This window comes from Macaca mulatta, chromosome 7 (genome assembly GCF_049350105.2).
Source record: "Macaca mulatta isolate MMU2019108-1 chromosome 7, T2T-MMU8v2.0, whole genome shotgun sequence".
NCBI classification, from domain to species: domain Eukaryota; kingdom Metazoa; phylum Chordata; class Mammalia; order Primates; family Cercopithecidae; genus Macaca; species Macaca mulatta.
Genome location: NC_133412.1, coordinates 141,859,377 through 141,884,243, shown reverse-complemented (window position 1 = coordinate 141,884,243; position 24,867 = coordinate 141,859,377). Strand labels below are relative to the sequence as shown.

The 24,867-nt window shown below is 46.4% G+C and overlaps 1 protein-coding gene and 1 long non-coding RNA gene across 3 annotated transcripts in view; one reads left to right on the top strand and one right to left on the bottom strand.

Moving 5' to 3' along the window:
- LOC114679585 (uncharacterized) overlaps nt 1-24,867 on the bottom strand; it is a 54,809-nt gene that overhangs the window by 24,081 nt on the left and 5,861 nt on the right. Inside the window, exon 2 of one of the 2 annotated variants that reach the window (XM_077941290.1) lies at nt 23,187-23,278. In XM_077941290.1, coding sequence (XP_077797416.1) covers nt 23,187-23,211 — 25 coding nt within the window. In that variant the 5' untranslated portion in view covers nt 23,212-23,278. Of the gene's footprint in view, nt 1-23,186; nt 23,424-24,867 lie in introns of those variants that run through there. The other variant, XM_077941289.1, reaches the window with a different exon arrangement.
- Nucleotides 1-24,867, top strand: part of LOC144330333 (uncharacterized) — a 32,061-nt gene that overhangs the window by 5,803 nt on the left and 1,391 nt on the right. The window contains exon 2 of the long non-coding RNA XR_013396399.1: nt 24,010-24,808. This is a non-coding gene — a long non-coding RNA (uncharacterized LOC144330333). The remainder of the gene's footprint in view (nt 1-24,009; nt 24,809-24,867) is intronic.

Genomic DNA, 24,867 nt, shown 5'->3' with positions numbered 1-24,867 from the left:
TGGAAAACTGTTTGGTAACCTCTACTAAAGTTAAAGATACTCCATGATCCAGCAATTCCATTCCTAGGTACAGACCTAAGAGAAATGAGTTCATATTTCTTCCAAAAGAAAGGTACAAGAGTGTTTTTGCAATTTTATTCATAATGACCCCAAGTTGGAACCGAAACAAATGTCCACTCATAAAATAATTAATACATAGATTGCAGTATACTCATATAATGAAATACTACATAGGAATAAAAAGAACAAGCACCTGAAACCACTGATACCACAACATTTTTTGAGTGGAAAAAAGCTAGACATAAGAGCATATATTCTATGTTTTCATTTACATAAAGTTAAAGAACAGGAAAACCAGGCAATGTTGCTGCAGAACAGTGGTTACCTTGGGTAGGAAGACAGTGACTCAGAGGCAGGAGGAGGGAAATGTTCTATATTTAAATCTGTGTATATGTATCTTAGGTGTACACATTTGCAAAGACCGAGCTGCTAATATAAGATTAGTGCACTTCAAAACCACAAAGTGATACCATTTCACACCCACTAGAGTAACTAAAACAAAAGAGACAAGACGATAATAAGAGCTGATGAGAATGTAGAGAAATTGGAGCGCTCATATATGGCTGTGGGGCTGAAAAGTGGTGTTTCAGAAAACATTTTGGTACTTCCTTAAAAGTTAAGCATAAAGATGCCGTATGGTTGGCAATTCCATTCCTAGGTATATGCCCAAGATAATTAAACACGAAAATCTGTACATGAATGTTCACAGAAGCTTTATTCATAATAGCCAAAAAGTGGTAACAACCCAAGTGTTCATCAGCTGACGAATGAATACACAAAATGTGCTGTGTCCATACAGTGGAATATTATTCACAATAAAAATGAAGTATTGGCACATGCTACAATATGGATGAACCTTGAGCATGTTACGTTAAGTGAAAGAAGCCAGTCACAAAAGGCCATATAGTAAATGATTCCATTTGTATGAGATGCTCAGAATAGTGACAGAAAGTAGATTAATGGTTGCCAGGGGCTGGAGAGGATGAAATGGAGAGTGAGGGTTTTTTGGTGGGGGGCGGAGGGGTCTATGAAAATGTTCTTCAATTAAGCAGTCATGAGATTTCTCTGTGAATATAGTATTATAAAAAAACACTGAATTATATACTTTTAAAGGGTGAATTTTATGGTCTGTGAATACTTCAATAAAGCTGTTATTAAAAGAAGAGTATTAGACCTTACTGTATGTATTTACACCTCATTAAGAAGACAGAACAGTAAATTGTCAGAATTTAGAATTCTGAAAAATTTCAGAATTCTTCAATGGAAAATGATAAAACAGGGAAAGGGCATGGGTTGGTAATAAAAAGAATGGATATCAGTTTGAACAGCTACTCAAAGTGCCAGATACTTTATGTCCATTATTTCACTTAATTGTCAAGGACTCCTACAACACGTATATTCCCAATGAGCTCCTTCTGCAATTCACAAAGGTCGCCAAAGCTAGGACTTGGGGTTCAAAGGTGTCTCTGCTTCATCATCTTGTGCTGCCCCTCAGATGCACTCCCAGTGGGCTTAGGGTTGGCCTTGAGTTGACCTTGTCCGGCATACTCACTTGGTGGAAGAGGATCCTGAGACCCAGACACGGGATGTGACTTATGTAACATCCCACAGCCACCCCGCAGCAGAGCTGGATGAAACCCTGATGCCCCAGTGTGGGATTCTTTGGTTAATAGCTGATAAGGTAAAAGCACTACACCGAGCACCTTATTACATAGATCTGCTTGGTTACAGGGCAGTCTGGAAGGGTTCAGTGCAGTGAGGATGCATCCACTGGGGCACAGAAATCCTTCTGGGTTTCTCAGAGCAGTTCTTGTGTCGGCCACCAGGGCACTTGCAGCTGCCTTGTTTGTGGCAGCTGAGTTGTCCATCACCACGTGTGTGGATAGGTTAACTGGTGAGCACACACTATGGAATACCCATGGCTCTTAGAAGCAGGGAATGACATGCACATACTATCACATGGTGATACCTTAGAACTGGAAGAAAGCAGAAAACCAAATGCTATTTACAGCATACCATTTATGAATTTAAAAAGCAATCCTCCTACAAAATAATACTATGTATCTCACAAGAATATGTCCTTATCAAGGGATCCCTTGAAACACATGAGTATAGCAACTACTGGAGTGAGGGGAATGCAGTGAGTGTGACGATGTTATGAATCAAATAGGATAATTAACTCAATTCTTTACCCCTGAGGCCCAGAAAAAAATGAATAAAAAAATAGCAGCATCAGATATTTTATGGAGACAGGAATCTGTTTTCTTTCTTTCTTTGTTTTTTTCTTTTTTTTTTTTGAGATGGAGTCTCGCTCTATGGCCCAGGCTGGAGTGCAGTGTCGTAATCTCAGCTCACCGCAACCTCCACCTCCCAGGTTCAAGTAATTCTCCTGTCTCAGCCTCCCAAGTAGCTGGGACTACAGGTGCACACCATCACGCCCGGCTAATTTTTGTATTTTTAGTAGAGACAGGGTTTCACCATATTGGTCAGGCTGTTCTCCTGGCCTCAGGTGATCCACCCGCCTCAGCCTCCTGAAGTGCTGGGATTACAGGCGTGAGCCACCAGGCCCAGCTCTGTTTTCTTTATTTTACTGACAGAGGCCTGCGTGCACCTGAAAGTGTCTAAATCAAAATCCATATATACAACATTTTTGGAAGCAGAGAGAACTGCAAAGACAGGAAGGTCTCCAGCTGTGCACTGTCCAAATATCTCCTGTCAATGCAGCTAGCTTTCCAAGGATGGCCTGTGGTGCCTCTTTACTACTTGCTACGCTGTCCTTGACATTCATTATACACAGGTCTTGGACCTCAGGCCTCCAGAACTGTGAGAAAATATGTTTCTGAGGTAGATAATAAGTTTCTGAAAAAGATACATTGTTTAAGCCACCCCATCTGTGGGATTTTGTTATGGTAGCCCTAGTACACAAATACAGCAGGTATTGGCGGAGCTGGGATTTAGCCTCACAGGTGCAACAACCAGCCTTCAGTCCTGGGTTCCCTGTTTAGTGACATTATCTTCTAGAAAGTGAAGCTGTGGTCACTTTCCTTTTAGACACTCTCATCTTTGGGGGTTGAAAGAGCTGAGTAAGGGCCGGGCATGGTGGGTCACACCTGTAATTCCAGCACTTTGGGGGGCCAAGGCAGGAGGATCACTTGAGGCCAGGAATTTGAGACCAGCTTGGGAAACATAGCAAGATCCCTGTCTCTATTTTATTAAAAAATAAAAATTAAAAAGAGCTGAGCAAGGTGGATCTTTGGAAAGAATAAAAGGGATTCCACGAACTCACTCAATCGCATTGCTTTACTCTGGGCAGCAGTTGGGGAAGCCATGAGATGTCAGCCAATTGACAGGGCACCCGGCAGTTATCAGGCCCCTGGTGAGGGGAGCTACCGCGCCTTGGGATATACATTCAGCTGCAAGCACCTCTCAACGGTCAATAATTCCTTTACAAGTGCCATAGGCCTGAGTAAATATGTACTCCCTGCGGGCTGTCCTAGGGACTGCTCCTTAAACAAGGCCGATTGTGGGGTTTGAAAGCACAGCTCCTTCTGATGTTAGGCCAGAGATGATTGTTCCCGTATCAAAGAATTCATGAAGGTCAACAAAGCTCAGGAATGGAGGGGTTGAGCCTGCGTTCGTCCGTGGTGCCGAGGGAGCCATGCCCATACTGTTCGTGCTAGGAAAATGTCCCAGGCAGAGACTGGAGGACAAAGACTACTTCCAATACTCTTGAATTTTAGCAGTGTTGAGGCAAAGAAATCCTCTTGTTCTTTGTTTTTGTGGTTTATTTTTTGTTTGTTTCGTTTGCTTTTGTTTTCTTTTTTTAGATGGAGGCTCACTCTGTCGAAAGGTTGGAGTGCAGTGGCGTGATCTCAGCTCACTGCAACCTCTGCCTCCTGGGTTCAAGAGATTCTCCTGCCTCAGCCTCCTGAGTAGCTGGGATTACAGGCATGCACCACCACATCTGGCTAATTTTTGTATTTTTAGTGAAGACAAGGTTTCACCATGTTGGCCAGGCTGGTCTTGAACTCCTGACCTCAAGTGATCCACTCGCCTTGGCCTCCCAAAGTGCTGGGATTACAGGCGTGAGCCACTGCGCCGGTCTTTTCTTGTTCTTTCTGTAATTCCTGTTGTCCACATTCCTGCTTGTCAGCTCTTGCAGGTCTTCTAGGAACTGAGGGGTTTTGCAGGGAGAGGGGAATAGACATTGTGTGTCTCTGTGTTTATATTTGTTGGGAGACGTTGTAGCAGGGATTGTGTGTGCATGTGTGTGACGAAGGTGAGGTAGTGGAGGTAAAAACAGGCAGAAAGGAAGGGAGAAGGGACGGCCCAGATTCTCTTGGCTCTCCTGACGGGTTTGAGAAGCTACTGAAACTCGGGCTTTTCCTCAGCCAGCACTTACCATTTAAAGGCCTGGTTTGAGGGGGCCTTTCTGTCACTAACAGGCCGTACCCTTCCGGCACTATTACCCTGTTGGTCCAGCAAAAACCTTTGTTGAAGACAGTGTCTCAGCTTATCTTTGTTTAATATATTTGCCCCCTTCCCCTACCCACATTCACGGGACTGTGACTAGAACCCAGTGAAATAGGCATGAGTTCAAATTCTATGTCTACCGCTTTCATTGCATGAGACCTCGGTGATCATTTAATTCTTGAGTCTCAGTTTACCCAACCATAAAATGGGAAAATAGTTTTGATTCCATAAGACTGCTAAGAGGAATAAATAAAATAAAAAAAGTTTTTGGCATATGGTGGATATTCAAAAATAGTAGTTTTCTTCCTGCCACCCAAATATTAGCTACGCAGTTTGTGTCATTCATTCAACAAATGCTTATTGGGTGTCAACTAAATGCTGGCTGATGGTGCCCCCTGCAGTTGTGCAACATGGTTGCCCAGATGTCCCCGCCCTTATGAAACATACAGTATAGTGGGTAAAAAGCAAAGTGGAATCAGGTGTTAGGAAAGTGGTGGCATCATATTTTCTTAGCCTTGTTCTCTGATGTCTCCTCATTTGGCAGTGAGGCTAGATAGGAACGTGATGCTCAAGGGGACTTCTCTGAACTGAACTTTGAGAACAAGACAATAGTGACTCACAACAGGTTAGTTTCCATCAGCAGCAAAGGAAGGGCTGGGGAAGAAGTCAGGGAATCAAACAGCTGTCACAACAACCCTCGTCATCTTCTATTTAGGTGGGACTCTTCTCCCTTGCAAGCCAAATGCTAGGTGGACATTACTCAGTGAATTCTCTCAGCCTCCTCATGGGGCAGGGAGGAGGCGAAGATTCTTAGCGATGAGGAAACAGGCAAGGCAAAAAGATAACTGCCTTGCCTGAAGTCGCACAGCTAGTACAAGCACTGGACCGAGAATTGGGTTGCCCAACTTGGAGCCCACTGGCTCATACTCTGATCATGGGACAAGGAGGTCAGGATGCTGTGTGTGACTCTGGGAAGCAGGGTTAGGAAAGTTTTACATCTTGCTCTGATGCTTGCCAAATACAAGTTCCTTTATTTTTAAATATATTTTTGAGGTAAGGTCTTGCTCTGTTGTCCAGCTGAAAGTGCAGTGAGAAATCATAGCTCACTGCAGACTCAAACTCCTGGGCTCAAGTGATCCTCCCTCCTCAGCTCCCTGGGTAGCTAGGATTAAAGGTTGCACCACCACACCTGGATAATTTTTTTATTTTTGTAGAGATAGGGTCTCACTATGTTGCCCAGGCTGGTCTTGAACTCCTGGCCTCAAGTGATACTCCTGCCTTGACCTCCCAAAGGACAGGGACTACAGGTGTGAGCCACTGCACCAGGCTCCAAATATGAGTTTTAACTGTACACTCCGTTCAGCTTTGGTGGCCCCAATGCATTACGTTTAGGGACATTCCAGTGTTGGTCCCTTCCCTGTTCTCTGACGCTATCCATAGGATGTTAGTGTGATAGAACCTTAGACATAATCCAACCCAACCCCCTCATGTTACAAATGAGGAAACTGAGGCCCACAGAGATGAAATGACTCACTCAAGGTCACACTGATCTAGGTCTAGAACTCAATTCTGTCAGCCACCACTCAAGATTCTTTCTCTTCCACTGGAAGTTTCCCAGTGATGGCCCTGCTTTCAAGCCCTGACTCTCTCAGTTCTTTTCTGTGGCAGCTCCTGACATCCTAGGTCAGAGATCCAAGCCTCCAGTTCTCCTATCAGTGCCCCTTGTTGGTGGCCAGCTTTCTGGACCACCTCTTCGGGATTTTTCTTGGAGCACCATCTTCCTCAAGGGCTGTCCTGAATAGCAGACACAGCATAGGTGCTTGGAATTGGCAGGATTCTTGAGATTGAAGGATGGGAGCCGCAGCTCCTCCCATCGTTGCACTTATCTGCAACATCAGCATTCTGAATAGCCTCTCGGGCTGGAGTGCTGAAAGCATTTAGCAAATGGGGGAATATTTTCTAATGACAGTGACTTCTCTGCTGTAGATAACATCTGTGTCAGCAACCTCTTTTACCTACCAAGCTTGCCATTTTCTTTGACCACACTGTTGGACTGCTTCAGAAGTCTCTACTGGTTTAGTCAGGTGACAGTGTCTTGGATGAACTCAGCCTCTGGCCTCTGTCCATTGACCATCCTACCTCCGTATCCCCCTTCTCGAGCCTCGTGGACCGGCTAGCCAGCTCTTGCTCTGCTTCTCCCGACACAATTCCCACACTTGAAGCCCTCTGGTGTGAATATGTGGGAGATGGCCTTGGGTGGGAATTGTCTCATTTTATGGTTTTTATGAGTTTGCGCTTTTCAACCTCATTTGTCTCTTTTGGTCCTGGGAACAGGGAGTCTTAAACTTTGTAGATCTCACTGACCTCTTTACTCAGTACGTTCACACCAGGCTCAGACATGCCTGCCGACCCTTTCTTCCCCATTTCTTCGGGAGTGCGGGTAGCCTGATCACCACCATTGCTTAGGAGCTTGCTGTGTAGACAGCACAACTCTGGCACACAGAATGACAGGAAAGGAGAGAGGAAGAACCCTCAGGTAATACAGTGAGAGGTTGCCAATTCTGTGGCTGAAATGGGTCCTCTATGGTCAGAGGGGGCTGCTGGCTGTCTCAGCTCCAGGATCCCACAAGCACCAAAGAAGGGTTACCCATAGAGAGGAGGCGGAACTGGCTGGCTGGTGTGAATGAGCTGGCGTCCGGGTTAGGGCACAGTCAGGTGAGCAGGTCAGCACACCCTTCTCGGCCATGAGAAACCCGTGGTAGAGGCCTGCTGGCACTTCCTGCACTACCTACCTGCTGGAGGTTATCTAAAGCCTCTCTCTCCTGATGCTCCAAGCACTTTACATTTATCTCACTCATCTGCACACTCAGTGAAGTGGGGAAGAGACGGGTATTATTATCACCACTTTACAGATAGAAAAACTGGGGCACAGAGCAGGTGCGGTGTGCGGGCGGGGCCGGGTTGAGAACACAGTCTGACTTCAGCCTGCAGGACCCACCGATGGCAAACTTCATACCTATTACATTAAAAAATTAACTGTAAAAAATTCAGATGGTCATCACGTTTGAGATATAGGTTTCTCTGAAGGAGAGAAAGGGGAATAGGTGCCTGGCATCAAAATTGCCTGGGGTCTTCTGTTGTAGTGATCATGCTTTGGGTGTTTTCAAGTTGGGTGGTGAGTGCGTGGCTGTGATATTTTTCTTATTTATTTTCTGTATGTCCTAAATGTTGCACAGTAAATTAAAGCCATTCAGATAATACAAAAAGCACGAGATTATTATTCAAAATAAAAACATTTCAACTTTTATTCCTGAGACCCTGGGGGTCAAGGGTAGAAATCATTGCTTAACACAACCAAAGGGGTGGTGTATTTCCAGTGAGAATGGGAGGGGAAACTTCTGGCAGAAAAACAATCATGGAATTCCTTATCATGAAGTCAAAAATTAAATTGAGCATTTTGCAAATATTTACTGAACGTCTACTATGTGCCAAACACTGGTTTAGGCCCTGAAAAACATAATACAGTTCATCTGCTCAGGGCCCTTCCGTTCTAGTGAGAAACAAAGGTAAAAATATGCCAGTAATCAGCAAATATCATTGTAGAAGCTGGGCTGAAGGCAAGAGGAAGAGGTTTAAGTAGAGATAATAGTTTCAGGGGAGAAGGCCCCTTGGAGGAGGGGCTCCCCCAGTGAACCCATCTCTCAGTTCCAAAGGACCCCTTTTCTGTCATCTCCCACTACACAGATTTGAGGAGCAGCACAGCTCACTTAGGAGGAATGGGGTGAGGGTGGGGACAGAGCTAGTGACATGGGCCTAACACCCCAGTCAGTCTGGGTGCTGGTTCCACCCTGGGTGTGCCCAGGGCCTGTGCGTTATACCTTAATGAGGGGTTGGGCCAATGGTGATGTGTTTCTTCCTTTTTTAATGAGGTGCTGTTTTGCATAGATAAATAGTATGATTGTGATGTGGGAACCAAATGGCAGATCATTTTGCAAAAAGCACTGGGCAGAGGTGAGATTATGAAACCAGTTCTGCTTCAGGCCTGCTGCCTGAGCGTGGGAACCAGGAGGTGTCTGAGTCTGGGCCTCAATCTGGGCCGACTGGATCGAGGCCGCCCTCTCTAGCTCATCTCTCAGCAGCTGGGCTGGGACAGGAAGACGCTTCTCCACTTTTTACCTGCCATTCAGTATCCCAGGCAGGGCAAGCGGATGGAGGAAAGCAGGTGGCCTCCCACCTGCTGTCCTCACATGAACATATGGTCTGAGGTTGATGGGACCAATGCCCTGGTCTGAGGCCCAGGACCAAAACTCTTAATGTGTATCAAACTGATTTCTTATTGCTGGAGAATAAGAGCTGAAGATTTAGGTGCCGTAGGAGGTGGGTCTTGGGCAGTCTCTTCTGAGGCTCAAAGAGGTTTTATGCATGTTGAAAAGCAGGAGACAGGGAAAGGGAAAACATCCTTGGTTCTGGGTTTACAACGGACTTCCTAGCTGGGGTAGCTGAATCTCAGAAGGAGAGGTAGAGATCTGAAGGGAGAGGCTGCTTGCACAGCCAGGCGGGAGAACTCAAGCAGGGTGGAATGAGATGGAGAAGACAGTTGAGGAAGAAGAACCAGGGCTCAAATTTCTAGACAGAGGATGTTCCTGTAATGCCCCACTCAAGTGGGCCTTTGGAATGACTGGAATGGTCATCCAGCAAATAAACGCACTGCACATTGTTTGTGCTTTCATGTACCCACATGCCTGCCTTTCGTCAGGTTCAAAACACCAGATCCAGGAGATAAGTAAAGCCAAGACCAGCGCTGCCCAGGATGGAGACACAGGTGCCGACATCCCCACAGGTGGCTGCGGTGAAGGCAGTAATGAGAGTGCCCCCTACAGAATACATCAGGGAGAGGCAGCCTGGGGTATCAGTATGAGCCTAGACAAAGGCCATCCATTCATTCACTCCAGGGACAATCATTTGTGGAGCACCTACTGAGGTGTCAATAAGACAAAGATCCCATCTGCGAGGAAGTGGGATCAGAATAACTTCCTGACATTACACATCTGGAGAGCAACCAGTTTTTTCCTCCCGGTTTTCCGTGGTTCCTCGGCACACTGTCACAACTGCAGCCCTAGGTAGAAGGTGAGACTTGGCTAATGGTCTTCCTCACATCCAGACTTCCACTTCCCTCTTCTACTGGTGGAGCAGCTGGGGAAGGGCAGGATGGGAAGGGGGAGTTGGCTCTACTCTTCCCAAGGTCTTGGGACTCAATGGGACGCCTCTGGATAGTTCCCAGACGCGTTGGGTGGTGTGGCAAGGAGTGTTAATGATTTAATGATGCAATTCAATTATGCCAGGCTGTTAATGAGCTAAGTGCAGTATCTTTATTATGCATCAAATACTGGAACACGTTAAGTACCTGCAGTGTCTCAGGCCTTCCCTACATGCTACATTAAAATCATGATTCTATAAGAAGCTCATAACTCCTGCTTGTCTAACTTCTTCCATGACCTGACCTTAAATTGATCTGTAAAACCAACTGTGACCTTTATCCTAGAGCTTCAAGAAAGTGGCTTAATAGGGGATTACAATATTCGTGTTTCATGTCATCCCATTCCTGGTCCTTATTCTACTGTGTTCTCACTGTAGGGAACCACTGTAGATTCCTACCACACCACTAATTCCAGTTCTGGAAATGAATTCCATGACAATTATTCAACAGAAGCAAAAAATTACATGTTTGAAGATGTTCACTGTGCTAACAATTGGAAATGATACAGCACATATAGAAGATATAAAATATTAGAGGACTAATTGAGCAGGTTATAGGAAATCTGTGTGTGGTATATTGTTTAACCGTTAGAAATGATCACGACAATGCCTTTGCCACATAGTGGAAGATGTTTCTTATATTATAGTAAACAGAAAAGGTAGAATATAAATCAGTATGTACCTTTGGCAATCAATTGGCATGCATGTTGAAGGCTGCTTGCAAAAGATAATTATGTTAGGATAATGGGGTATAGGTACCAGGCATGGTGGCTCACATCTATAATCCAGCACATTGGGAAGCCAAGACAAGAGGATCACTTGAGGCCAGAAGCTTGAGACTGGCCTGGGCCATATAGCAAGATCTGTCTCTACAAAAAATAGGTGGGATTCGTAGTGCGTGCTTGTAGTCGTAACTAATCAGGAGGCTGGGGTGGCAGGATCACTTGAGCCCAGGAATTTGAGGCTGCAGTGAGCTATATTTGTGATACAGAGCCTGGGTGATACAGAGAGGTCCTGTCTCAAACAAACAAAAAGAATGGTGGGATGTAGGTCATTTTATTATCTTACAATATTAGTGTTAAGGCTGGATGTAATTTTCAAGCACACTCAGAGAGGAAAAAAATCCTACCTTAGAATCTTGTAGTAACATCTCATGATTAACCATTTTCTTCATTATGTTCAACTTGTTCTCAAAGTGAGGTGTGGGACCTGGCGGTGTCTGAGTGACCTTGGAATTGTACTCAACACACTGATTTCCGGGCTCCACCCCACCTAGAACCAGAATCCTTTGGGGCATCATCCAAGAATTGGCAGTTCAGCCAAGCTTTGCAGTGATTCTGATGCACGTTCATGTTTGAGAACCACTGTTCTAGAAGTTCTCAGAATCAAATTGTAAACAGATGACAACAAGAGGCAGAAATTGATTTTCTCTCATGAGAAGCAGCCAATTCTCTGAAAGTCAACTTACTTAGGAGTCATTTCACCAGTTCTTTGAATTTGCCAATATGCCAAAACTTTTTTTTGAAATAATGATTTTCTGAAATACATTCAATGACTACGTTCTCCATGAACATCTGATTGTGCTCTGTCTGAATGTGTTAGTAACTATGCATTAGGAATGTATCCTTATTTGATTAAATGTATTTGTCATGAATATATTTCTTACAAATATGTTCATAAGAAAAAGAAAATATTTTCATTAAAATGACACATTAAAAATATATTCAAAAGAAGAACATACTTATAAGGAAACTAAACCATTCTCAGCCTCTGAGCTTTTGACAAATTGAATATTCTTTAAATTGCTGTTAAGAAACACATATTCATAGAGAATATTCAAAGAGTTCTTATGAAATTTGTGAGTTTCATGAACTCAAAGAATTGCCATTTAGCAAATTGGTCCTTTGGCGATTGAACTTTTATTGAATTGACCAAGAGTCTCCTTGAAAAACCCAAGGCACCCCCCACCCAATGCTGAGGTTCAGGAGCTGGCTGGTGACCTCGGAGGCTGAAGATGGGTTGGTAGGATGCAGGAGGATCTGGGCATGGGATCTCTCTCCACTGAATCCCCAAGGCTCACCCACAGAGTCCTAAGAAGGCCAGTGGTAGCTCTTCCTCTGTCCACATCCAGCTGGGTCTGAAACCAGCCACCCATTTCATCAAGGAGAGCAGCTCTTACCAGTCTTTTAAAGATGTGAACTTGAAAAGGGAGGGCAATGATTTGTAGTTTAATTGGAGAAGTAGGGACAGACCACACTCTTGAGGAAGTCCCTGTATGTCTTGCTTTGCCTCACCTAGAGGTGGGAGTTCCCCACGGAGAACCATCACCAGGGGACCCTCTTCTGTGACTCTGCCGTAACTCTGTTGCTTACGGAGATTGACACATGACCACTATTTTAGTAAGCAGCTAGCGAAAGAGATCCCAAAAGGAGATTGTGCCCATGTCATCAGCCACTGGCAGTCTTAGGAAATCACTGAGAATGTCAGGTGCCATTTATTGAGTGCTTTCCATGTAAGAGTCAGTGTATTCACCAATTTCCATGTACTATCTCATTTAATTATCACAACAATCTGTCAGGTAGGTCCTGCTATGATTGCTGGTTTGTAGATGGGGAAATTGAGACCTAGAGATGTAAATCTCTTGCTTGAGGCCTCAGGACCACATGCGGTTGACTTGGGATTTGAAACCAAGCATCCTGGCTCCAGAGCTCCTTCCTCCTTTGGTTAGCAAGAAACACTCGAGGTTTTATTGCCTGAAACCCATCTGCTGCTAGCGCATCTCGAGGATGAATGTTTAAGGAGAACATGAAGTACTAAAGGATGATATTCTCCTAGATGGCCTGTTAGGAGTTTGTTGCAGATGATTCAACTGGACCAAAGGGATTTAAGCAGGCTCTGGGTCTTGGGGCCAAGAGCAGATGAAAGCCAAGGAGTCTTTGCTGAATCAAAAAAATAATTAATCGACGATACAGGTCCTGAGAACTCCTCTGAGTGTCAGAGCCTGAGGGAGATGGAAAGCTTCATGCTTATGCTTTCTTTGTAAGGTTGCCAGAGAGTATATAGGATCCCCAGTTAAATTCGAGTTTCAGATAAACAATTCTTAATATAAGTAGGTTCCAAATATTACATGGCATATGCTAACACTATTTTTTGTTGTTGTTGCTTATTTGAAATTCAAGTTTAACTGGAAGTCTGGTGTTTCTATTGGCTAAATCTGGCAACTCAATTTCTTTGGGAAGATAGCTCATAACCCAGGCAGGGTGTCCATAAGGGCAGAGTAAAAAGTAAGATAATGAAGTCTTTCGAGGAGAAGTTCTGGATTTGAACCCAAGGAGGTAACATGATCTCTTGAGTAACAGTCTCTGGAAGGGGCCTTGTGATATAGGAAGGCTTCCTGGCAGGGCTGGTTCCTAAGGATGGTGGGAAGGATCTGGAAGGGCAGAGAGTGCGGAAGACTCAAGGCACATGTGGGACCAGCAAGCAGACAATGAAATATCTTGAGGAGACTTCATGCCAGGGAGGACTGGAGGTGGAAGATCAGTCTGGGGGAAGAGTCTCAAAGGTTCTGCTAGGGAATCTTGACAATGTCCTTGGACAAGGATGAAAGGCTAATTTTGGCAGGATTTTGGGAAGATGAGTGTGGTGATGGCATGTAAGATTGGCAGGAAGAGTGCGTGAGTTGAGTAGGTGTGGAGAACTGAGCATGAGAGGGTGGGGGTCCATGGCAGTGGGAGAGGAAGGTGACCAGAAGGACATTCCAAAGGAATGGTCTCATCTGGCAAGAGGACAGATGGCTTACAGTGGCTGTTTCCTCTCAAGTGGGAGACCTGGACCCTGCTGGGCCTAGAGGAGGAGAAGGCAACCATGAGTACAGAATCTCAAAGGGAAGACTCTCATGTGAGGAGCACCCTGAGAAGTGTGACCACAGAAGGGACAGGGAGGAAGAGAGCGAGTGCCACATCTTGTTCTATTCCACTCCCTCCCTGAATACACACACACACATTCACCACTCTGTGCTTATTAGGTTTACATAGATTTCCATAAATAGTGGACTCCTGTTTTAACTTCAGATAGTATTTATTAAGGATACAATTTTAGCCTTGGATTCTGTTGTTTACTTCCCTTGGAGCCAGTCTTTTGAAGCCTTCATTCTACTGACAAAGCTGTTACCAGCTTAGTGAGTGACCCCTCTTCTCTGAGTCCTTTCATAGCTGGGACAACTCCTATTTCTGGTAAATGTTTTGAGATCCTCTAAAGAAAAGCACTTCAGCAGCACGGGCGATTACTGCTATGTGGCCAGCTCATCCCTGGCCCTGGCCCTGGCATCAAGCCAATCCTGAAAAGCCCGCTCAGCTGTTATAGGTTTTCCCAGCAGAGCCACCTGGGCAAGAAAGGAGCGGCCCAGACAGGTTGGAAATGGAAACAGTCCCAGCCCTTTCCTGGGACTGGGTGGGACAGGACAGACCCACAGGGGCAGGGCAGGGGGGTGGAGTCTCCTCTAGCCAGGGCCTGGCTCTGGGTACTCTGGCTTGATCTGATCTTCTCCCTGCCCTAGGGTGATTGAGGGCTGGGCTTACAGCAGTGGTGACTTTCCAGGGTGACCTGGAGGAAAGCTGTGGGCCCAGTGGGCCAGTGCATTGTGGGAAGGGAGAATGTTAACCTCCCAGCAGGATGATGGGTACTCAGTGCGAGCAAGTACAGTCAGACCCCATTTCAAACACATGACTGCAGACCTCCTGACTGCAAGTCTTGGGCCAAGTGTCGCTGTGCAGGCAGGGGAGCTTCAGTTCCTTGAGAAACTGACCAAGGCCAAGGCATACTTGGGCTTAGGTCTTCTGCAGGAACTGGCTAGCTAGCTCACCCCAGCACACGCTGACCTTGCATCAAGGTGACCTGAACCTTACTGATGAGGAGAATGGGAGGGGAGACATTGCGTGAACTGGCCGTTTATTCTCACGCTGCCAGCCAGCCACTTTCCCGTGGGATACAGACCCACTTAACCCTCACTCCCCATCACTCAAGGGCTGAACCAGGGTTCCTGAAGCAGCGCGTGGACCTGCTGACCTTTCCTTGTTCTTTGGGCACCTTTTGCCTATCAGTGAGAGCCCTTTCCCAGGAATGCCCTTCCTCCACCTGCCTCTCTGTCTGGTGAACTCCTTGTCATCTGACAAAACTGGCTCCAAAGCCTCCTCCCCTGTGAAGCTTGCCAGTTTCCTCCTTTGATGCCTTCTTCTCAGGGCTCTCTTCTGTTTCTTTGCTGGGGAGAGAGCACTTATGTAACCCACTGCACTGACAGCTTCATGCCCGAGGCCCCAGTCCCACATGAGGCTCTGAACTCAGTTCCTGTCATCTTCCTGATCCAGCCTGGGGCTCCTGAATTCTTGGGGCCAAGCTGGTGCCTGGACTTTTCAGGATTGCTGGGAGGCAGTGCCATGCCGCTAGGGCTCTGAGCAACCTTTCAGCTCCCGGTGGCCTCCCCAGGTCCCTGTCTGACCAAGCAGAAAGTGCCCAGGTCAGGACTCACACAACACCACCTGTGGCCTTGTCTCAGCCTTACTCCGCCTTTCCTGGCTCCTCTCAGAGGCACTGATTCCTCTTTCACCCCCAAGACTCCTCCACTGACCGCTCCCTGACTCAGCAATGGCCTGGCTTATAGAGACAGCCTCTCCATTCTGGTTCTCAGCAACTGGGCCAGGCGGCCTTCCTGAGATGCAGTGGGCTGGTTGGCGCTGCCTCCTCCGGTGTGTGTTGGCGGAGAAATCTCAGCCAGGCCGGGGCCGGGATGAGGTGGGGAGAAGGCTCAGGAGAGGTGGGGGCTGAAGCTGGGGAGACCAAGGGACCAGCCTACCGTCCACAGCAGTGGTTCTTCATGGTGGGGGTGCAGGGGGAGACATTTGGCAAAGTCCAGAGACATCTTTGCTTGTCACAACTGGCAGGGGAAGGAGTGCTACAGATATCTAGTGTGTGGAGGCTGAGGACGCTGCTTGCCATCGTACAATGGCCAGGACAGCCCCTTAACAAAAAATATCTGGTCCAAAGTGTCGGCAGTGCTGAGGGGAGAAACCCTGCTTCAGTGAGAGGGGTGGAGCCGGCCAGGATGGGGGCCTTATGTTTGAGAGGTGGGCTCAGGTGGGCTTCCCTGAGCTGAGTGGATTGTTATCCTCAGGGCACATCTGCAACCTCTCTGCCCCTTCCGGGCTCCTCCCGTGGAGCCACAGTTCCTCGGACTGTCCCAGGTCTCACTGCTCACCGCCATCCTGACCTCCCCAGTGGGGGCTGGGGGGCAGTTTCTACAGCCAGGGGATATTGGATGAAAATAGAGGAAATCTTTACCTGCTCCCCCCATCTCCTAATTTTTTTATAAATAGAGATGGAGTTTTGCTCTGTCACCCAGGCTGGAGTGCAATGGTGCGATCAGGGCTCTCTGCAGCCTTGGACTCCTGGGCTCAAGTGATCCTCCCACCTCAGAGCCCTGAGCAGCTGGGACCATAGACGCAAGCATGCACCACCACGCCAAGCTTGTTTGTAGAGACAGAGTCTTGCCATGTTGCCCAGGCTGGTCTCCAACTTCTTGGCTCCAATGATCCTCCCACCTCAGCCTCCCAAAATGCTGGGATTACGGGTGTGAGGGATCATACCTGACCCTCTACTTGCTTTTGTTTTGTTCCGTGTCAGCCCACAGTTTCACAGGCCAGGGGGCCAAGGGTTTTGTTATCTTATTTTTAAAAAGCTATATATAAGGGACATTTCTTCTTTTATTGATTTATAATAATAATGTTCATTACCACGCATTGATCACTTATTTTGTGCCAGGAACTTTCATACACTTTATATGATTTCATTGTCATACCAATCCTACTAGATAGTATTATTATTACTCTTTGCGGAAAAAAAAAAAAAAAAAAAACAACAGTCCAGATTGGTGACATAATTTGCCTAGGAAGCAGAGATACAAGGCAGCAGTGCTGAGATTGGAACTCAGTCTTTGACCCCCAAATCTGTAAGAGAAACCTCCTGAAGATTTCTCCTGCAGGAAGCTGATGTCACAGAGGAGGCTTGAGCGAAAAGTGATGCTGGGCTCTTGTGTCTGCCTGAACTGTGTGGATGTGGGTGGGGGCGGCCGGGAGAGGAGCTTCAGGCAGGTAAACATGGGACAGGGGCCTCTGGGAGACAAGAGGCTACTAAAGGACGTGGGCCGATTCTTGTGAGGGAGTGACTAATACCACCATGAGTCAGCGGAGGCCTGGGAAGCATCCTCGTCCTCCTCCCAGGGCAATGTCCCAACCCTGGGGAAAGCCCGATCAGTGCTCCCTACCCCTGAAATGGGCTCAGCTGCCTGAAAGGAAGCTTCCTGTGAGGCTCTGGCAAAACGCTGTCCATCCTATTCTCCCAGCCCTGCAGGGAGCTCCCCAACCTGGCAGCGGCCTGAACCCCCACTGCCCTCCTCAGCTCTGCCCAGGCTAGAAGAAGAGGGGCCCAAGGAAACAGGAAATGGGGACCAATGGGGCAAGGAGGAGTGAGTGTCTCCAGTGCCAGGGCTGAGAGTCAGGCTCACCTCCAGGGGTCCTGGGCTATGAGGGGCTGCAGGAGGTTGGCAGGCTCGCCAAGAACCAGAGGTGGCTTTCCTCTTCTCAGTTCTTTGTTCCCTAGAGAGCCCTTTGTCTGCATTGACTTGGACTCCCAGGAATGTGCTGGCCCGCCCTGGGTAGATCACCTGGCTGGGCCTGTGGCTTCCATCTCTGAAGGAAGGCTGGGTGCACGAGGGTTTCCTCTTGGCTCTCCCATTGCTCCGTACAGCCACAGGTACCCCTTAAGGGAGGTGGCACTATCCTCTTAGGAGAGGGGAGGAGCCTGAAGCTCAGGAAAGTTACATAACTCACACAGAGAAGGGGAGCTGGGACTTGAACCCCTGTCTCTGCGTCCATGCCCCTCCCCTGGCCTTCCTTCCGCACTTCAGTGGCTCTCGTGTGCAGATGGTTCTCTTTGCTTTAAGGGCTCTCCTCTGCTCCAGAAAAAACCGGTGATGCTCTTGGTCCTCTCTTGACCCCCTTCTCATGGGGACCCAACCTCAAGAGCAAGCAGGACTCTGTTTCCCAGGGCTGGGGAACGTCCAGCTGCCTTGCAAGTGGGCTTCTTCCCTGCAGAGTAGCTCAACTGGCTGCTTGAAGTGTTACTGACACATCACTCTCCAAGGACCCTGGGGCACCAAGATGTGAACTCCCAGCCTCGGCTGCCTCAGGCAGGGATTCCCGCAGTGCTGGGCACCTGAGTGGTACCCACGGAGACTGAGGCTGCGGTAGCCTGTTTCCAGTGCTGGCTGCTGCTTGCTCCCTAGCATGTGGCGCCTAGAAACAGCAGCTCTACAATGGGGGCCGGGGCCTCAGTGGCTGCATCTAGCTGCTCAGGTGGCCTTGACCCCTGCCTGAGTGTGTGTGTGGGGGTGACAAATGGGGGGAAGAAGCTGTGCTCACATATTTTCTTGACAGCAGAAAACATCAAAAGGGGTCTCAATCCTTAAATAATAACAGCCCAGCCGGGCACGGCAGCTCACACCTATAATCCCAGCACTTTGGGAGGCCGAGGCGGGCAGATCATGAGGTCAGGAAATGGAGACCATCTTGGCTAACACAGTGAAACCCCGTCTCTACTAAAAATACAAAAAATTAGCCAGGCCTGGTGGCAGGCGCCTGTAGTCCCAGCTACTCGGGAGGCTGAGGAAGGAGAATGGCGTGAACCTGGGAGGCGAAGCTTGCAGTGAGCTGAGATCGCGCCACTGCCCTCCAGTCTGGGCGACAGAGCGAGACTTCATCTTAAAAAAAAAATCATCATAATAATAACAACCCAAGTTTATTGGGTCTCTATTATATTCATTTTTAGTAAGTTTATGTTTAAGTACATTTATTTATGTATACATATATTGACTCATTTAATTCCTACCATACCCCAAAAGAGAGGTACTTTTTTTATAGATGAGAAACTGAGGCTCAGAGTTGGGAAGTAACTTGCCCTAGTAGTATTGATAGTAGTGGGTTCTGGCACCCTGAGTTCTGGCCTAGGCAGCTGGTTCCCAGGTCTACCCTCTGGCCACTGTACTATATTGCCTGTAAGGACACTTTTGGGAAGGTCATACGGGTTCCCCTGGATGTCTCTTATGAGGCCTCTATTTTTTAGAGCCTTGAAGAATAATCCAGGCTAACCAGGAAGAGGAAAAGGGGTGGCGTGGGGCCCAAAGACAGGGCCTTCCTGTCTTTGGCAGAGGTGACAGGGTAGGCAAAGGCTTGGAGGCCTGATGGTGCTAGACAAAAGCAGAGAACTATCAGCACATCAGTATTCCTAGGAGGCAGGTGTGACAGAAGATGAGCTGGCGAGGTTTGCATCATAAGGGCCTGCAAGGCCATGCTAGGGCCCTGAGCTTTGTCCAGCCTCTGCCGCCTGGCCTGAAAGACCACAGGAAAGAGAGCCTCATAGAGGAGAGGCTAACAGTGAGACCAGGTGGACACGCACTACCTGTTTTCAAGAGTTACTATAAAGCTAGAGTGAACAAGGCTGTGGAATTGGTGAAAGGATGCACATTTGTAACAGTAGAACAGAATGGAGACTGCAGAAATACGCATGCATGGTCAGTTGATTTCTGACAAAGTACAGAGGGAATTCACTGGAGATAGATGGTGTCAGTTTGTTTCTGCTGCTATGACAAAATACCTGAGACTGGGTCATAAAAAACAATGATTTATTTTCTCATGGTTCTGGAGGCTGGGAAGTCCAAGATCAAGGCACTGGTGGATTTGGTGTCTGGTGAGGGCTGTCGTCTGCTTCCAAGATGGTGCCTCTTGATGCATCCTCACATGGCAATAGGGACCAACAGCTCCCTCACACCTCTGTTGTAAGGGTGCTAATCCCATCCGTGAGGGCTCTGTTCTCATGAGTTAATCACATCCTAAAGGCTCTAATTCTTTTATTTATTTATTTATTTATTTATTTATTTATTTATTCATTCATTCATTCATTCATTTGAGATAGAATCTCACTCTGTTGCCCAGGCTGGAGTGCAGTGGCACGATCTCAGCTCACTGCAACCTCCACTTCCTGGGTTCAAGTGATTCTCCTGCCTCAGCCTCCCAAGTAGCTGGGATTACAGGTGTGTGCTACTATGCCCGGCTAATTTTTGTACTTTTTGTTAGAGATAGGGTTTCACCATGTTGGCCAGGCTGGTCTCAAATGATCCGCTTGCTTGGCCTCCCAAAGTGCTGTGATTATACGCATGAGCCACAGTGCCTGGCCTAGGCCATAAGTCTTAAAACTATCACACTGGCAATGAAGTTTCAACATATGAATTTTGTCGGGATACATTCAAACCATGGCAGATAGTCTGTTTAAAAAATGATGCTAGAGCATACAGACATCTATGCAAAAAAAAAAAAAAAAAAAAGAAAAAGAAAAAAAGAAAAGAAAGAAAAGAGAGAGAGAGAGGAAAAAAGAAAGAATGTTGACCTGTAACTCAAAAAGGATCATAGACCTAAATGTAAAATGTTAAAATGGGAAATACAGAAACATAAGTGAAAGTACAAAAGAAGAAGCCTAAAAGCATAAAAGAATTAAACAGGAGAAAATCTTTCTGATTTGGATTAGGCAAAGATTTCTTGGATATGACATTGAAAACACAATCCAGGAAACAAAAATTTAGAAATTGGATTTCATCAAAATCAAAACCTTCTGTTTTTAGAATGGCACTGATAACAAAATAAGAAGACAAATCTTCTATGCAGACTGGGAGGAATATTGTAAAATCTGTATCTGACAGAAGACTTGTGTCTGGAATATATCAAAAATTCTCAAAACTCAGTAAGAAGAAAACAAACAAACATTTGTTTTTTAAAAAAATGGGCAAAATACTTGAACATATACTTCACCAGAAAAGAAGTATGAATAGCAAATAAACACACGAAAGGTGTTTAACATAATTAATCACTAAATTTAAATCATAATGAGAAACCACTATTATTATTTTGGAGTGGCTAAAATAAAAAAAATTCAAAACACAAAACTGACAATATTAAGTACCGGGGCAGGGGATGTGGAGCAACTGGGACTCTCAGACAGTGCTCGTGAGAATGCAAAATGGAACAGTCACTTTGGAAAACAATTTGGCAGTTTGATATAAAGTTAAGCATAAACTTATTATATAAGTCGGCAATATCACTTGTAGGTATTTACCTGGAGAAATACAAACTTCTGTCCACAAAAAAAACCTGTAGACAAATATTTATAGTGGCTTTATTCATGATGGCCCAGAACTGGGAACAACTCAAATGTCCTTCTATTACTGAATGAATAAACTGTTATACATCTATGTATTGTAACACTACTTATCAATGAAAAGGAACTTCTTCTTTATTTGAGACAGAGTCTTACTCTGTCGCCTAGGCTGCAGTTCAGTGGCATGATCTCAGCTCACTGCAACATCCATCTTCCTGGTTCAAGCAATTCCCCTGCCTCAGCCTTCCAAGTAGCTGGGATTACAGGCACACGTCACCACACCTGGCTAATATTTTTGTATTTTTAGTGGAGACAGGGTTTCACCATGTTGGCCAGGCTGGTCTTGAACCATTGACGTCAGGCAATCTGCCCGTCTCAGCCTCCCAAAGTGCTGGGATTACAGGCATGAGCCATCGTGCCCAGCCAAAAATGAACAACTTCTTTTTTTTTCTTCAACTTTTATTTTAAGTTCAGGGGTACATGTGCAGGATGTGCAGGTTTGTTACATTGGTAAATGTGTGTCATGGGCTGGGTGTGGTGGGTCATGCCTGTAATCCCAGCACTTTGGGAGGCTGAGGCAGGTGGATCATGAGATCAGGAGTTCAAGACCAGCTGGCCAAGATGGTGAAACCCTGTCTCTACTAAAAATACAAAAATTAGCCAGGCACAGTGGCAGATGCCTGTAATCCCAGCTACTCGGGAGGCTGAGGCAGGAGAATCACTTGAACCCAGGTGGCAGACGGTGCAGTGAGCCGAGATCGCGCCACTGCACTCCAGCCTAAGCAATAGAGTGAGACTCTGTCTCAAAACAACAACAACAACAACAACAACAACAACAACAACAACAACAACAAAACCATGTGCCATGGTGGTTTGCTGCACAGATCATCCCATCATTTTGATTTCATCAAAATCAAAACCTTCTGTTTTTAGAATGGCACTGATAACAAAATAAGAAGACAAATCTGAAGTATGAAGCCCAGTGTCTATTAGCTATTCTTCCTGATGCTCTCCCTCCCCTAACTCCACCTCTGACAGACCCCAGTGTGTGTTGTTCCCCGCAGTGTGTCCATGTGTTCTCATTTTTCTGTTCCCACTTATAAGTGAGACCATGCAGTGTTTGGTTTTTTGTCCCTGTGTTAGTTTGCTGAGGAAAATGGCTTCCAGCTTCATTCATGTAACTGCAAAGGATGTGATCTTGCTCCTTTTTATGGCTGCATAGTATTCCATGGTGTATATGTATCATATTTTCTTTATCCCATCTATCACCGATGGGCATTGAGGTTCATTCCTTGTCTTTGCTATCGTGAATAGTGCTGCAATGAACATACATGTGCATGTGTCTTTACAATAGAATGATTTACATTCCTTTTGGCATATACCCAGTAATGGGATTGCTGGGTCAAATTATATTTCTGCCTCTAGGTCTTTGAGGAATTGCCACATTGTCTCCCACAATGGTTGAACTAATTTACACTCCCACCAACAGTGTAAAAGTGTTCCTTCTTCACAACCTTGCCAGAATCTGTTATTTTTGACTTTTTAATAATCGCTGTTCTGATGGGCATGAGATAGTAACTCACTGTGGTTTTGATTTGCATTTCTCTAATGACGAGTAATGTTGACCTTTTTTTCATATGCTTGTTGGCCACATGCATATCCTCTCTTGAGAAGTGTCTGTTCATGTCCTTTGCCCCCTATTTAATGGGGCTGATGAAAAGGAACTTCTGATACATGTAGCATGGACGAATCTCAAGTGCATTAGGCTAAATGAAAGAAGGCAGATTGCGTGCTATGCACCCAATGATTCCATTTATATGGCCTTTTGGAAAAGGTAAAACTAAAGGGACAAAATACTTGATGGGTAGTTTTTAATGGCTGGGGCTGGGTGAAGGGGTTGACTATAATGAAGCCCTGGAGAATTTTAGGTGGTGATGGAACTGTTTTGTATCTTGATTGTGGTGATGGTTACACAACTGCATGCATTTGTTAAAACTCAAACAACTGTATTTTAAAATGGATGAATTTCATTGTATGTACACTTAATTTCAACAAACCTGACCACCACCACCAGCACCACCAACACCACCAACAGAGGGTAGTTAGGTTATAGGGCGTAAGACAGAGTTTGGGAGACCTACCTTGAACCTGGTCCCTAATTGGCATTCTGCCTCCGCAGACCCTGTCTTCCCATCCTTGAGGCCTCAGCCAACTCCTACGGAAACCTTGCTCCCTGCAGTTTCCAAAAGCCAGAAAGGGAACCATTAGCGAGCCCCTTCTGTGGAGTGTTAAGGTCCTTGTTTTTATTAACTGTAAGTGCTCCTGGGAGGACTAATAGCTGAAGTTACGGCAGGCTCTTGCAGAGGAAGGATGGGAACGGAGACCGTTTTCCAGGAGGTTGGAGAAGAGTGGCATGGGGTGGAGGATAAGCCTTCACTGTGGTTGGCGGCACTGGGCTGCTCCCACGCATCATGGGCGTGTTGGCGGCAGGGGGTGAGGAACTACATGGAAGACAGGCGCGCACCCCATGCTTGCTTTTGGGTTAGTTTACAAAGTCTTCCCTCCCCACCTGGCAACCACAGCCCCTGCCTGGGCTTCCTTCCCCAGTACCTTCCTCAACCACCTTCGAATTATCCAATGCCAAGTACAAATAGCCAGGTTTGGGGAATTATTTCTTTACGGTAACTAAACACAAAGGCCTCAGGATCTTCATTTGGTATATTTCTGCTTCCTTGGTCTTCTGGGGTTCAGATGACCTTGGGGCTTCTGTAAGGGAAGTTTTCTGGTCAGTGAGAGGAGCAGAAGGGCTGGAGTAGGCATCAGGGCTCCAGGCTTCCATGGTCTTGCCAGGCCAGTGAGGAGGTTGGAGAATTGGCTAAAGTAGCTGCTGGGAGCCAGTAGCTAATGATTGGATTTTTTTCTATACCATGTTCTTCAAATTTTCCATGCACCTTCCCACTGCAGGACCTTTGAACATGCCAGCCCCTTGAGAAGTTCTGTTGGACTGCCACTCACTGCACCCGACTGTGTCTGTTTGCTGAGGATGCCAGAATCAGGAAGACAAGGGTTCTCATGTGAAAGAAGACTCCGACCTAGGGAGAGTGGTAGTGAGAGTGGTACTACTACTACTAATAATAATAATAACAGCGGCAACAACACTGGCAGAGCCATTGAGGGAGCACTCATGAGGTGCCAGGCATTTATGTGCACTATGACATTCAAAACTCACACCAGTCTTACAGATGGACAGTGTTATTATTCTCATTTTATCAAAGAGGAAACAGGCCGAGAGAGGATAAGTCACTTGCTGAGCTGATACATGGCAGGGCTGGAACTTCGAGTCTAAGCCTCAGGGACTGGAGAGTCACGTGTTTGGCCATAGTGTTTTCCCACTACACCCAGGAAAGTCCCCCTCTGCCTCACTGGAAGGAAAGTCACATCCAACTTTAACTTGGCAGGTCCTCAGTTGGATCATTTAGAAGGAATGAAAAACAAGAGTAACATTGGCTATTGCATAGGATGCAGGCTACCAGCCTAAGACTGCGGGCAAAGGAGGGCTGGGCAGAGGTGCTGCACATACCTGGCCACCTGGCCCCAACTCTTCCTCTAGGACTCTTTCCACTCATGGCACTCATAGAGGACTTTTTTCCAAGGTGGGAAATCCAGAACAGACTGTTCAGGGTGACCAGAGGCTTGTGGGAAGATGCCTCGGGCCGTAAACCTTCCTGACTCAGCACTCTTCCACTCCAGTTTTTGGACAGAGGTAAGGCATGTACTTGATGTTGAGCCCACAGCAGACCGATAAGTCATCCTCAGCCTCCC